We start from the raw sequence: 14,707 nt of genomic DNA, 5'->3' as shown, positions 1-14,707 counted from the left end.
TCAGTGACAGCACTGCCTGCTAATGCCGGTTTTGTTTCCCTGTTAGCAGGCTGGCTTCACCCCCCGTGCGCGGCAGCGCTGCCACCCTGCGGCTTGTCACGGAAGCGGACCCACCGTGTCTCGGTGAGGATGGGCAAGGGAGGCGAGCTTTTGGAATCGGGGATTCTTGAGTTAGAGCGACTGTTACCGCAGTTCAGTAACTCGGCGGCATTTTTATGTAGTGCCTTAAGGATGTTTTAATTCTTTATGGGCTTCAGCCTAAAGGCTCTGAGTCATTACAATTAACACTGCTAACGTGGCGTAAATTATTATGGTGTCTTCTCCCTGACAGTTCTTTTGAGGTTTTATATAGTTGTATCGCAGCAGATGCTGATTTTTTTTTCTCAATAGTTGATCGCATAGGCAAGTTATGAAGAAATGCTTTAGAAACCCTGATTTTGCTTGAATTCTGACTGAGCTGGGGTTTTTTAGCAGACACATAAAGGGGTACATGAATTCGACACAAAATGTCTTCTAGTAAATACACATCCGTTGTCTAGCTCCACATGCTTGCTTTTTCAGGATATAACTTTTTTCTGTCAAGTGTTCCACAGAAATGTGCTGTCATCACTGGATATTAAGAAAATTTTTTTTACTGATGAAGAGATGAACCCCTACCATTTCCAAGTTTTGGCTGCTTTGTCAGCCTGAATTTTTCCTGTTTAGACTAGGACATGTTCTGAAGATTGCATCTTTAAATATATATTTGCAAAATGTGCAAATTGTGCAAGTAGTTATGATCACATTAACATGGAATGCAAATAAGGTGATTGGGCACCTACCTAATTTGACATGTAAGTTTATCAGTTGTGCCTGCAATTTTATTCCACACGTATATAGTTACAAAACTGATTATTCTGTCCTCATTTTCTCCCCCTCCTGGTCTCCATCGCTTCGTGCAACTCTAACATGGCTCCGTGGCTTCCTCTACTAGTATGCCTGAGATGCTAAGGATTGCCCACCTGCAGGAACTGTGTCCTCATCTGCCTCTTTCTATTGCATGTTCTCACTTCACAGATGCTGCACTGACATTAAACAGGGAAGGCACAGAGGCCATTTCTAACACTGTCGCTTCCTTACTATGTGATTTCATTTTCCTATGTCTTTGTTTCTCAATCCATTGTTTGGGAAGTAAAGAGGGGATGAAGGTGTGGGGAGGCAGTTTCCTGTGCTTGGACATTCTGCAGAGTGGAATTGTGGGCTGCTTGGGACCATCAGTACTAGCACAGTAAAAATAAGGATAGCTGAACTTTAGAACACTGCACATATTTCTGTTCTGTAATTACAGCAGTGAGAGGGAATGAAGATGCAATTTCATGATGTTGTTATTCAGATCTAACTGTGAGTTTACATCAAAGAAATAGCTTATCAAACTGAAGCAAATGCTTGATTATCTGGATTTTTGTGGGATTAATTTTCAGTCAGATAAGATCCAGTGCAAGGTAGACCACGGGAAAGTGTAGGGGGAAGAGAAGAAAGACAGATGGCCCCTTTGAGGTAGCCCACAGTGAAGGCTAGATGAAGAATTTTATACCACTGCAGCTTAAGTACTGTGGGCTCTGTACAGAAGACTATATTGAAGTATTTGTGTCTGAAGAGGAGGTACCTGGGAGCAACCCGTCTCTCACACATTCCGTAGAAATGACATTTTGTGGAATGGTTGTCAGCTACATGCATGTGATACTGCAGGGTAATTGTGAGACATCTCCCAAACTTGCAGCCAGCAGGGAACAAGCTTAACCCTGTGGCAGGAGATCAGTCAGGGAGGGAATCCTTCGCTCCAGGGCTCGGTTTATCAGGTGAAACTGTAAAATCAAATGTGCCTTCTCACACTTCTCTGATGATGTACAGTGTGATAACTCATGCTGGCACTATTAAACTGTTACCTCCCTGCTATTAAGTGCGACTTCAACCAGTTACACAATATTCAAACATTCTGCTTAATTTCATAATATATATTATATATTTGTATTTATATTAAAAATAAATATAGGTACTATTTACATGGAGCTGCTTGGCAATGGCGAGAAAGAGATACTCTGAGGGCATATGTCAAATTTTGGCATCAAGGAACTCACAAATCAGGTAGAAAAGGTGCTGCAGAGCTCAGTAGAGTTGGGCAACAAATGAACAGGGGTTTTCAATGTCGTAATTTAGGCTATAATATTGTTTAAATCTTGTGTTATGTTTGTTATTGAACTCGGACTCTTGCTTCTAGTGACCTCTGTCTTAATATATTAGTTATGAGATACAAATAGCAAAGAGGGTCCCCACTAAGAATTTTTGGCCCATAAAAGAAGATACCAGGTTGATCTAGAAAACAAGTGAGAAGAGCACAAGGCGGGTGTGAGACAAAGGCATCAAATACCTTTATTGCTCTAGCTTCTAAGGCTGCAGCGACACTGCTAAATGAAACAGGGCCGAGGCTTATTTTTCATAGTGCTTGGTTGTTAGCAGGGTCCTTGGCATGCCTTTGGCCCCTCTAACTTTCTCCCAGAAAGCATCCAAGCATGGTTTGGGAATAGCGTGTGCCGGGGACTGTTCTCACAGTTTGGTGAGTGTGGAATAAAACGCAGGCGTGTGTGGATGTGACCCCAGCTGCAGCACTGGCTGTCAGAGCCAGAGAATGATCCATAGTCTGTTTTATCTGTACTAGCAAGTATAGATAGATATAGATATAGATATAGATATAGATATAGATATAGATAGATATAGATATAGATATAGATATAGATATAGATATAGATACAGATATAGATACAGCCTGAGAGAGAGGATCCTTCCCTATGCCCTTCTCATTCCTATCTTTTTACTGAATTCAAAGAGCAAAGATCGCTGGTGATTTCAGCATGCCCAGGAGAACAGCTCTTAAGTTTGTTACGAAGAGAAGAGCTGTCACCCTAAGCCTTTACCTATCTTAGGTGTGAACCTTCAGCCAGTCACTTGTCAGCTCTGCGCCTCTTTTTCTTCCCATCTGTACAATGATAGCGACCTCCTATAGAAAAACATTTGGTCATGAGGTGATGGCAAATGCTCCAAGGTAACTGCCATCTACTTTGAGGTGCCAGTGGTATTAAAGTCCTTATGTAAGAACAAACCAACATGTTTCTGGTGAGGAAGAACTGTTCCTGTTCTGATCAGCTTGGCCATCAAAAAGAAACAGGATGCTGAAGCAAGAGACCGCGCTGACACTTGGATTGCTTGTCACACACGATGGTCTTTGCCTCATCCCTGATGGGGGAGGGAACTGCCGCTGCAGCAGCCTGGGAAGCCATCCAGTGGGACAGTTATCCGTGAGCACTCCCTGGGAACGCTCACTGCCTGTGCCTGCTGCTCCTCCCCTGCTGCTGCCGCGCAGGATTTCGCAGATGTTCCTCCCAGGGAAGGCAGCTGCAGCGCTCAGCCTCCCAGTTTCCATCTCCCCGGTGGTCTGGCTCCACCCGACTGTGATGGAACTCCTGATAGTTCCTCCCTTCCCCAGCCCGTCCTTTCACAAGCACCGAGCTGTAGTAGTCAATGGAAGAGGGATTATTCTATGCCTTTTCCCCCTTCCTCTTGTCCTCTGGCTGTGTAGCTGTACCCTTCCCTTTTTTCCCCCCTAGTGTTTCTGATCCTTGTCTCTTAAACAGCATGTAAACAACCGAGAGAAAACTCAACTGTGTAGATAATCCATATTTACAGTCAGATATGGTCTTATAGTTTACACAGTAGCCTGGGATGTAAATAAGTGTTGGGGGTTTTCTCCTTGCTTAAGGAAAATGGCCTCTTAGAATTTAAAGTGAAGGAAGGATTTGCATTGGTTTTTATCTTGGTTTTATTACAATCTTTTTTTTTCCTTGCAAGGAGGTTTGGATCTCCTTGCTCCCTATGTGAGGACGGTGTAGCCGTGTGCACGCATGCGCATTGGCTTGAAAACGCATTTCGTCTGTTTACAAGTTTCAGTTTAAGGGCAAAACCCTAAGGCAAGAAAATGCGTCATCTCAGGCCTGTTGTGACCCTAGGGTATGTCCACGCCACAGTTGGGAAATGTGATGACTGCATGCCTAGGCCTACTCAAAGTCGTTTTTATACAGCTAGCTCAGATACAGCAGTGTCTGAAGTGAACTGAAGAAAAGTCAGTTACTTGGAGAACTTTGCTGGATTTGGAGTCTGCCAGCAGCAGTCCTCGCAAAGGTGACACACATTTTTTTCCTATCCCTCCTGGGGCATAAGGTTTAGGTCAGACCTATGACATCTTCTCAGGGTTGCAGAAATTCACCAAGCCGTAACACACCAGTAGCTTTGCAGCACTAGAGACAAAAATGCCATTATTAGTAGTTGTGCCACTTCCCATCCGTAAAGCTTGCTGGGCTGAAGAGTGTGAAGCAGTCCGCAGCTGAATAGTGAGCACAAAGTTGTGTTTGCCCCATGGGTCTGTATGTGGCAGCACAGCCTTAATACGGGAATAGTCAGTGCTACATGGCTAGCAATGAATAGAGACAATTCAAATCGCTGGCTGTTGGGAGAAATTCTGTATGGAGGGTTTTCTAGGTGTGTGTATGCATGGAAATTACAGAATGCTCTGTTGTTTGACACACAAATTTCAATTTTATTGAAATTGAATTTAATTTCAATGTCATTGAAATTGGATTTAATGTCAATGTCAATATCACTGAAATTTCTTTTGAAAACCTGTCCCTTTTGGGAGACCATGAGTGATATGATAATCTACATTCAGATATCCAGACAGAAATTAGAAATACCCTGCACTTTTATTAGATTATACCCTCCACTTGTACACCAGATATATATGAGTTTTGTTCTCTTTTAGACAGCTTATTACCTGAAATTAGTTAATATATTTTACTTTTTTTTTTTTTAACTACAAATAATAATGAATAGCAATGACAATGGGGTTTCGGGAAAGATTATCTTTTGAAAAATATATGTGATTCATTTACAGGGAGGCATGTTTTTTCCAGGCAGACACAACTGTGGGGTTACCAATACAAATGCTTCAAACAAACTTGTGCTTGTGATCCTGTCATTATATCCGGGATTCAAACCAGCTTCCCTACAGGAGAATCCACACAGATTTTCTAAGTCTTTTAATTTCCAAGGTGAGCTGGGAATTTTGACCTTGGAGGCACTTTAAAGATAAGCCATCTAGCATATGTTCTCCTTGTGCACCTTGCAGGTTGGGGGCATGACCATCACCGTGGCCTCGCTGCCCCAGTCAATGCCCAGGACAGCAAGGCATTGTGCAGGTGTCTGCAAAGTGGCTTTCTTGCTATGCTGATGTTTCAGGCTGGCAGATTTCCATCCCAGTGAGAGGATACGATAAGCCTAAAACATATTTTTTGTAAAGGATGGAAAAACGCTTGCTCCTAGAAACCTTATGGACTGTGAAAACTGCTGCTAAGCAGTAGAACGTGAGCACCAAACCCAGGAGCCTGAGCACTGAGTGCAGCTCTGTGAATAAAGGGTTTTTCTAGTCTCTAGCTGAACTGAAAAATGGTCATGAAGTAGTTGGGTGGAACTGGGTTTCCTTCCAAAAAAAAAAAGAATAATAGTATTAAAGTCAGATGGGACTAAACTATTTTTAGAGAGTTCTTATCTTAAAACACATAGGTTCATAAGGAGGTTTTCTGTGAACTTGTATCCTGTGACTGAAGCAGCTTTTGAAGCTTCATCTAGAGCTGGCGTTCTGCTCTGTATGCTCAGGTATCTGATATGGGCTGAGTTCATGTTGAAACCTTTCCTTTAGTTGCAGAATTTAAAGATTTTTTTCTTTTCTCAGCTGCCTGTTTTCACAAAAAAAACCCCAAAACAATTTAGTTATCTTTGAGACCTCTGTCAAATTCAGTTGAAATCAGGCAATGAGTTCAAACATTATTAGGAGGGAATGTATACAGACACTCATGCAGCTGCATCTACATCCATGTAGATATAGAAAGATAGATCAAGTCAGCTTTGTTTCCACATAGAGAAGGGGTGTAAATATATTTCGGTGAATATTAAAATGCATCACTTTGTACAGAAAAGAAAGCAAACAAAATATTTTCTTTAAAATCATTGACATCAATATTTAAACTGGTCCCCCGTTTTCCCTTAGCACATTTGCGAATTCCTTTCAAAATCATCAGTTGGTTCAGTCAGACTAGACATACATTTTCTGTTTGCAAATATTTTTCTGTAAAATTGCACTCAGCAGCAGGGGAGAACGATTTGACTCATTGTTCTCCTAAGATACATGGTAGGACTCCTAATTCATCTAAGAAACGTGAGCTATTGAACCCAACTGCCAATACTGTCAGGGCTGTGCCCTTAGACAAGAAATCAGTAGACCAAGGGTTCCCAGCCACATAAATGCCTGTGGAAAATAGGCTCGTGGTCTTCAAAATGGAGATAAAGCCACTAATTGTTTTACAGTCAGAGTAAAGCCGTTATTTACCTTTCTGTGTATTGCTGGTTGCTTTTGTTTATTGCTTGTTGCTTTTTGCCTTTTTGTTTGTTGCTGAACTATTGCTCAGAGGCGAGGACTGAGGAAGGTGGAGGATGCTTGAGGAATATTTTAGTCCCCAAGAGGCTTGCAATCTAGATTACTAGATAAAGTGAATAGCAGCATGTGAAATAACGGTGTCTACAGCCTCCTCTTACCGTTCCGCTTATATTGCAGCTTTTGGCACATGGTTACAGTTGTGTTCCTCACATTTCATGGGGGACTATTGCATTTCTCCCTTCTCTTTCTCCAGACTGCACTTCAGGTGGCAAATGAAGAATGAACGTGGCTAGCTCAAAAGAGTGGGAAGGATGCTGAATGCAGTTAGTAAGCTCTGCAAAGCAGGTGTGAGAATATTCAGAATTTAACTCTTAATTTTATGCACATCCCAGTTGCCTATCAATTTCTGCTTTCTGGAAGGAAAACAGCACCTCGCCGTGAGTCTCAAGCAGGCATTAGTTAGTATGGATTTAAGTCGAGATTTTGAGTGGTTAAATCCAATGGTTATTTCAATTCAGTGAAACGGTATTTGTGCGTTTGCTGTATCAGTCATTTGCACTTAGCTTAAGGTCGGGGGGGCTCTATCCTGTCTCCTTTTAAGAGAACAGCAGTTCCCACTGAATTTCCCAGTGTATGTGGCGAAGAGATCAGCCTTTTCAGCTGTGCTTACCAGAGTTGCTCATCTCTTCAGCAAGACCTGTGGCTGTTCAAGGTGTTGTGTTTGGCAGTAAAGCCGGTCAAGCCCGTGCGTGTAACTGCTTGTCTCAACTGGTGCAGCCCTGCTCATGACAGTGAAGTTGCATATGGTGAGGGCAGGCAAGGAGGTCTGCTTTTAATTGCGCGGGATGGAGATCAAGCTGTGAAAAAGTGAAATTAAACAGCCCTCCCTTTCAAAACCGTTAGGACGATACAGCATGCACTGGCCCATTCCGTAACGAGGGCCAAGATGCTTGCGCAGCCCTCGGCTCACAGCGAGCTGCTTTAATTAAACCTAGCCCACGCATGAACCCAACTGGTGAATTTGGGTCGCCTGGAGGACGCGCTACCTCACCCGGTTATCTCGGGGAGGGAAGGGGGGGGTATGAGAAGAAATATAACCCAGCCTGCACTGATGCCCGGGGCAGCTTAGCGCCCGCTTGGGGGGGTGCCCGGGGGGAGGCAGCTCCCGGGAGGGTCCTTTGCCCCTGCGCTGCCTGTGACCGCGCCTCGGCCCCCGCCGCCGTCCCCCGCAGCCCGGTCGGGACGGAGAGCTTGGCCCGGGGGTGGCCGCGATACCTCCCCGGCTCCGGGGCGGCCTTGCAGCCCCCGCTGCCCCCCGGCAGGGTGCTGCCCTTCTCCGGCGGTGCATGCTTTCCGCCAGAAAGTACCCAGGTATCAAACGGAACCGGGGGACGGTATTGAAAGAGCAATTGAAGCGGAAATTTAAAGCCCCTCTGCTAATAATAACAGTATAAATAACCGAAGACGTCTTGTAAACAGTGCGGTCATAACCCTGAAACATTAAACAGCGCGGTGGGATCTGGCGCATCAGCTGCCGGCGGCCGCTGCCGGTGCAGGGGGAGCGCCCCGCACTCCTGTTTATCTCAGCCTCATCTCCCACGGGCGCGCTGATCGATAGAGGGGAGATGTTTAAGTTAAAAATTCCCAGCAGCAAGGACCGGGGCCAGAGGGGGATCCTCCATCCGACTGTAGTTCATCAGTAGATAACTGCTCCCGTCCCCGCGGAACACAGCGGTGCGGAGCGGCGCGGGCGGCTCCCGGAGCGCCCGGGCGCCGGGCTGCGGGGCCGGGCCGGACTCCCGCAGCGGGGCCGGGCTGCGGGCCCAGCCACCCCCTCCCCCAGGGATTTACTGCAAATCTTTAGCTCCGGGGAAGCGGCCCTCCCGTGGCCCGGGGCGGAGAGGCGGGTTGCCCGCAGCGCGCTGGGCGAGCGCGGCCGCTTGACGGAGCGCCGGAGGCCGGCGGAGGCGCGGTCCTTCCCCTGCCGAGCCCGAGAGTCGGAAACGAACATTACACTGCTCTGTGTTCAGTGGAAAGGAAGGTTTATTCACAGAAATAGAGCAAAACCTGCTTGAAGAAAATATATCTATATATCTTTAGGGTGAATTACTTCATAGAGATGACTGTCAAAGTCAGTTTTTCTAGGCATCTACATATTTCACAGGTCTCAGACAAAAGATACACGCGTGGTAGGTTTTGTTTGATCTCTGTCTTTTCTCTAGTAGCGCTTGAACCAGCAAGGCTGTTGTTGCAGGACACTCGACTGTACACGCATTTAATAAAGTTAAATAGAGTCGGGATCTCTCGGGGTGAAGTCTTTGCTAGGGCACATTTGGTCTCCTCTGCGCCGGGAGAGCGGCTCTCCCCGTCACTCTGCCCGGGGCCCGGGGCAGCGGCGGGGCCGCGGCGTGTCCCTGCCCGCCCCGCCGCCCGGTCCCCGGCGGCGCCGGGACGCTGCTGGCCTGGCCGCCGGGGCTCAGGATGCCGTCGGGCCGCACAAGCGGTTTGTGTTCACCACTTCTTTCAGGTCACTCTCGGGTTTGCCGGCTACCATAAAAGGCCAAGTCTGTAGCCAGGAAAAGACACGGGTGGGAAGGGGGTTACATACGGAAAAATGCACATTGCAACGCTTATTTCGCCAGCGGGTCCAGCTGGGGAGCGCCCCGGGGGATCGAGCCCGCCATCCACCGCCTGAGCCCGCTTCTGGCAGCCGCTGGCTTCGGCGAGGACCCTCTTTGCCTTTCGCCGGCGGCTGGTGCCGCTTCCCCTCCCAGCCGCGGCGGGCTCCCCCCGGGCGTCCTCGGGGCGGCGGAGCCCGTCTGATCCGCGGCGGGAGGGAGGGAGGAAGGAACGGAGGGAGGAGGGAGCCGCCGCGGCTCCGGCACATCCGCGTCCCCCGGCACGGCCACCGCGGACACCCCGCTGCGACCGCGCCGCCACCCGCGTTTGCTCGTGACCGGTGTGCCTCTGTGCGGGGGGGTTATAGATGGATTGGGTGTTGGGTTTGTTTTACTTTTGTTTTTTTCCCATGTTGTTGTGCTGAGGATTTTGGTTTTAGCAAAAAAAAATAAATAAAAAAAAAATCTCCCAGGCCCTTATCAGCTGACACAGCGGGTAATGTACTATTCCCCAGAGTCCAGGGCTCAAAAGGCAGAGCCGGAGTCCAGATCCCCTCTGTGATCCCTTTATCTGGCGGGGTGGGCAATGTAAGGACTGCATGTCTAAAAAGAGCCCAGGCAGATCTTGCCCACCCCCAGTTTACTTCAGTTGCACATATTTTTAGAGCTGGAAACTGGATGTTTCTGGCGGCCAAGGATGGAGGGGAGACCCTGGGCTGATTGGGAAAACTTTCTGTGGGTAGCGGGAGCAGCGGGAGGGATGCCACGCAGTCCAGGGAGGCTTTGAGGAGCGTGCCTGGGGCAGACACCCCCGTGAGGAGTCTGCACTCTGGGGCAGACACCCCGCTGGGGAGTCTGCACTGGTATTTATTTCTCCTTTGCCAGTTTATATGGATAGGAGAAGTGTCCCGGACCCAGCAAATCTAAGTGGCTGAGCACAGAGCCCCAAGACCTCTGTCTTTAAAAAGCTAGGGCTTGAGGATTATTATGGCAGGAAATATCAGGATAGAGAGAGGGATAAGAATAAATCCTGGGTCCTTGGACTGGGTCCTTCCTAAACCATACCTTTCCCTACCTAAATTCCGATACCCACCCGCTTGCAGGTAGAAAGCTTCCATCAACCTGCTGAGGTTTCTCAGGCATTTCTGGGGCAGTAAAGCCTGTCCCTGCCTATTTGTGGCCAGCGTGGCCCCTGTCTGTCCCCTGCAGGGGATTGCCAGGAGCAGCGGATGGGGCCCGGGCGGTTCAGCTCTCGGGGCACAGGGCAGGAGGGCAGCTGGGAGCCTGTCCCCTTACACAGTACCCCTTTCTACCCCAGCGGCACCAGACTCTCTGTGAGAAGCACAGCAAAAGTTTCTCCCCGCATATGCCCCATCCCGGCTCCTCGCCCGCCTCTCCCCATGCAGACACACACAGAGTGCCTGGCCCTAGCGGGCCGTCACTTACCAGGTTGACTGGGTGGATGTAGCCGTTTTCATACTTGTCATTGGCCAGTATCTGCCTCAGGTGAGCGATGTAGCTGGAGGCCAACCTCAAGGTGTCCAGTTTGGAAAGCTTGGTGTCTGGGGGCACCCAGGGCAGGGTGGTTTTAAGCCTGGAGAAGGCTTTGCTAAGGACCCTCATCCTCGCCCTCTCCCTGGCGTTGGCAGCGTTTCTCTGGACCTGCTTTCCCTCCTGGCTCACTCCATTTAAAGGGCTCTTCTTGGGGGGAGCTTTTTTCCTCTTGCCCGAGGCCCCTCTCCCCTTCTGAGGGGAGCCATTCTCGCCATTGGATCCCTCCTCGTTGCTCTCGTTGGACGCCCCAAACTCTTTGTTATTATCCATTTTCAGGCCATCGCACTCCAGCATCTCCACCTCCTGCAGATCTTCCACATCACTGAGGGACCCAGTGGACATGGTCTGGAAGATGCCAAAGGACGACCAGCGGGAAGGGGGCGGGGGGAGGAAGGGCAGCTCCTCAAATCTAGTTCAAGGCGGTGGAGGAGAGAAGGGGCGCCAGTATTTTCCTCCCCTTCCCTCCCCCCCCCAGCTCTAAGGCGATACCAGTCCAGAGAGGATCCCCGCCCTCCCACCCCCCAACCCCGCTTTGCCCGTGTTTGAGGGAGGGAGTGAGCGTGTGTGAGAGGGAGAGAGAGAGAGAGAGAGAAAGCCGAGGAATTTAGTGAGGACACTAGTAATTTATCTGGGGGATAAGAGAGGCGGATCCAGCCCAGGGGAGGGGCCCTGCCCGCTGAGCACACCACATCCCCAATCACAGACCTTTGCACAGGACAGGGAATGAGGTATCCCAGCAAGCCTTTGCTGAGAGCTCGGAACTGGGATTCAAATCTTCACAACTGGAGCAAAGCAACTCTCTCTCTCTCTCTCCCCCTTCTCTTTCTATCCTCCCCCTTCCTCCTCCTCCTCTTCTCCTTCCCCACTTCCCTTTCCAGCCCAGGGTTGCTCTCCCCCTCCCTGCCTCCTAAATGACCCAGGCAGCTGGTGTCATGATTCTTGAAGAAAGCCAAAATGGGTCATGAGCAGAGCGAGCAGCAGATCCACCAGCCAAGCCTTCCAGGGAGCTTTGTAATGCGTGCCGTCGAAACGCTGTCCTGTAACCTAATCTGGGGGAGATTTGTGAATGATTATATTTGTGAACGCATCCTGTCCAGCTACTAGTGTATTCCAGGAAGAGAGTGCTCTGCTGCCCAGCCAGCAGCATGGACCTCGCCGTCACAGCCCAGGGGCTGGAGGCAGGAGGATCTGACTTCTTCCAGCCTTCCTGGGTGATCTCCGACAAGTCCAGTCCCCTCTCACTCTTTGAATCCCCCCCCCAGGAGGCTGCCCTGTCCACAGGTGTCCCGGGTGGCCGAGATCCCGGTGGTCCGCCACCGAGACGAGGGAGAGCACACTGCGCTGCCGGGGAGGTTCAGCCTGGCTGCGGATGGGGCGGCGAGGGTGTGCGCTGAAATGAAGGAAAAGGGGGGTGGTTATTGGACGGTAGAGATTGGACGGAAAATCCCCCTTTTCTCGGTGTGTTGTTGCAGAGCAGATGTCAGTGTTTCGTTCTGCTGTATCCGTGGAGCGCTTTGTCTGCTGATTCATGCATACTCAAAAGTCAGGGAGTTTTGCCTGAATGAAGAGGCAAGATAAGGGTCCTTCTGTGGGAGCGGTGGGAGTGAGGGCATTGGGCCGTACTCTGCAACCACTGAAGCCAAACATCCCCAGTCGTTTTACCACTAGTGTGAACGAGCGCGGTGCTGTGTAGTTGGAGTGGGCAGACGTATGCTGCAGTTATGATCTTTATGCACGTGTGTGTTCAGTCTCTGCAGAGCAGGCTTTTAAAAGTGGTTAGCCTGGGCCTAGCTCTTCTTCCTCTCTGTGTAAAATCTTCTCCTAAACCCACATGTGGGGCCCAGAGAGGCCAGTGAAGCATCAGCTTGCTCCTGTAGCTCCTTCCCTCCTCACATACTTCCCAAATCCTCAGAGGTCCCCCCGCAGCCTGGGTTTTGAACATAGGGGACTAAAGAACTGGGCATGATCTGCACATGGGACCTTTCTGGACGTGGTGACCAATCTGATTCCAGGAGCAACTCCACTTATTCAACTACTTACCTGAGGATTCACATAGCTCTGGACAAAAATGTACAGACTGAGATGTCATCATGGCACACAGTGGCTTCGGAGTTAATCGGAGTAAGGTCACTGGAGCCACAGGAAGGTCTCTTACTGATCTGTGTGAGCTTCACATTGGGTTTTCTGCATGCACTAAACGAAAACCAAACAAATAAAAATCATGGAGGGCCAAACTGATATGTCTGCCAAGTGCTATGTACTGTCTGCAGATTAAAGTTTCAGTAGGAGGCAGAGTGTCATTTTTGATAACTAGCAAGGAAGTCTTTCCTATCTCTTGATCCATCTTGGTTCCTTGGCTCACATAAGCCAGAAGAAAAAGGGCAGATCTAAACTTTAAACCAACTCTTTACCGTTTGGCTGGAAGATAACACCTTCCCACTCACAATAGGATAAGTACATTAAGATATCATATCTCCAAGCCCTGGGCTCTTGGGAATTCACTAACCTCTAACGTCATGTTATGTTAACTGTGCCCTGTTTGTGTTTTCTCTGTGTATAAACTAAACAGATTGTCAGCATATCAGTCCTAATTAATGAATTAGCTTTGCTTTTTTTTCTTTTTTCTTTATAACATCTTTGTTGCAGATCCAAAATATTGCTAATCACCAGCGTGGAGATTTATGAGCCTCCTTATTTCCTAGACTTGATTGTTGTTTGTGCAGGTGGAGATTTAAATGGCCATATCCACTGCAGAGATTTATAGTCCAAGTGATTGATGTTAGAAATGAGCTACGAGACTCCTACTGGAGCAAGGATGACAGAAAGGCAAGTTGAAGTTGCTTGTGTCTCTAAGCACGAATGACCAGAGAGCACAAAATCCCATCCAAATTTCAGCATCAGAAGCTCCCAAAAGAACAAACCAACAAAAAAATTATATACTCACATCCTTTCTATCACTTATTCTTAACTTTACTTTAGTAATTTCTAAAAAATTGTTGTAAAAAGCAGAAGGAATGATCCGGCTTCTTAAAAATACCTTTAGTATGCTGCTACATGTGTGTTCTGAAAATCAAGGTATGCATACATGTGTGTTATGAGCCTTTAGAATTGCCACACATTTGTAGCTTCTACTGACTTGCATACATTTTTGGGTCCTCAGAGCCAGTAAAATTGCTCTAATACAGACCACACACTTTTGTGAAGACACAGGACACATTTTTGTATTCATTTTGTGGAGATTATTTTGTGTGTATGATATATACTCACATACATGTACCATAATGTACTTTGAGTCCTTTATGCATACAGACTATTACACACTCTTTTAACAACACAATCACCCCCTTTTTCCTTCTCCAAAGGGGCCAGCATGGACAGACCTAAAAAAACTGTATCCTCTCATCTCTGGGGAACTCCTGGTTCCTTATTTGTTTGTTACATGAGTTGAACCTCTGCTTTTCCAACCTTCCTGCTCCTTATGTCCTTCCTGGCTCCCAGTTTCGATGTCTCTCCCCTCACCCGAATTGCCTCACTCAATTGTCCTGACTCCTGTTCTGAACTGCAGCCCTGGTTTGGGGTGGAGACCAATGGGGTGGAGACCAGCCGAATCCTGTGGGAAGGGTAAAGCTGGGATGGCCACAGCCACCGCAGGGGTGGTGTGGCCACTTGCTGCTCCTGTTAAGTGACTGGGACCAGAGACCAGCAGCCACTGGGTTAATAACTGGCTGGGAAAGACAGATGGAGCTAAAGTCCTTTTGGTCTTTCCACTACATTCATTTCTTCATTCATGTTTTAAAAAGGAAGTTGAAATAGTGGCATGGGGAACATCAGTACAAATCGGTGGATTTGTCCTGTAGATGACTTTCTCCTCTGCGTTGCTCTGGCTACACAGGGAAGTGCATCTCTCTTTTACTTCTAATTGAGACCCACTAAGCCATAAGGTCATTTAGGACATGTCAGAGGTGCTGGGGGCAGAGATTTGGGATGCCTGGTCTGAAGGGTGTCAGACGGGGAA

At 48.2% G+C, this 14,707-nt stretch overlaps 1 protein-coding gene across 1 annotated transcript; it reads right to left on the bottom strand.

Annotated features, from left to right (window-relative positions):
• Window positions 1–8,545: 8,545 nt before the first annotated feature.
• Window positions 8,546–11,283, bottom strand: TCF21 (transcription factor 21). Its single transcript, XM_054822484.1, has 2 exons — window positions 10,585–11,283; window positions 8,546–9,086 (listed from the first exon to the last, which is right to left on the bottom strand). The coding sequence occupies exons 1-2, from the start codon at window positions 11,032–11,034 to the stop codon at window positions 8,997–8,999; spliced, it is 540 nt and encodes a 179-aa protein (XP_054678459.1). The 5' UTR covers window positions 11,035–11,283; the 3' UTR covers window positions 8,546–8,996.
• Window positions 11,284–14,707: the final 3,424 nt, after the last annotated feature.

Source organism: Grus americana, chromosome 3 (genome assembly GCF_028858705.1).
Source record: "Grus americana isolate bGruAme1 chromosome 3, bGruAme1.mat, whole genome shotgun sequence".
Lineage (NCBI taxonomy): Eukaryota > Metazoa > Chordata > Aves > Gruiformes > Gruidae > Grus > Grus americana.
Note: the sequence above shows the minus strand (reverse complement) of the source record. Positions and strands in the feature narration are given on the sequence as shown.

Bases quoted from the DNA above. Each gene is read 5' to 3' on its own strand.
- TCF21 (XM_054822484.1), bottom strand. From the start codon at position 11,034: ATGTCCACTGGGTCCCTCAGTGATGTGGAAGATCTGCAGGAGGTGGAG. The intron at 9,087-10,584 runs GTAAGTGACGGC...TCCTGGCTACAG, and splicing joins ACATCCACCCAGTCAACCTG to ACTTGGCCTTTTATGGTAGC.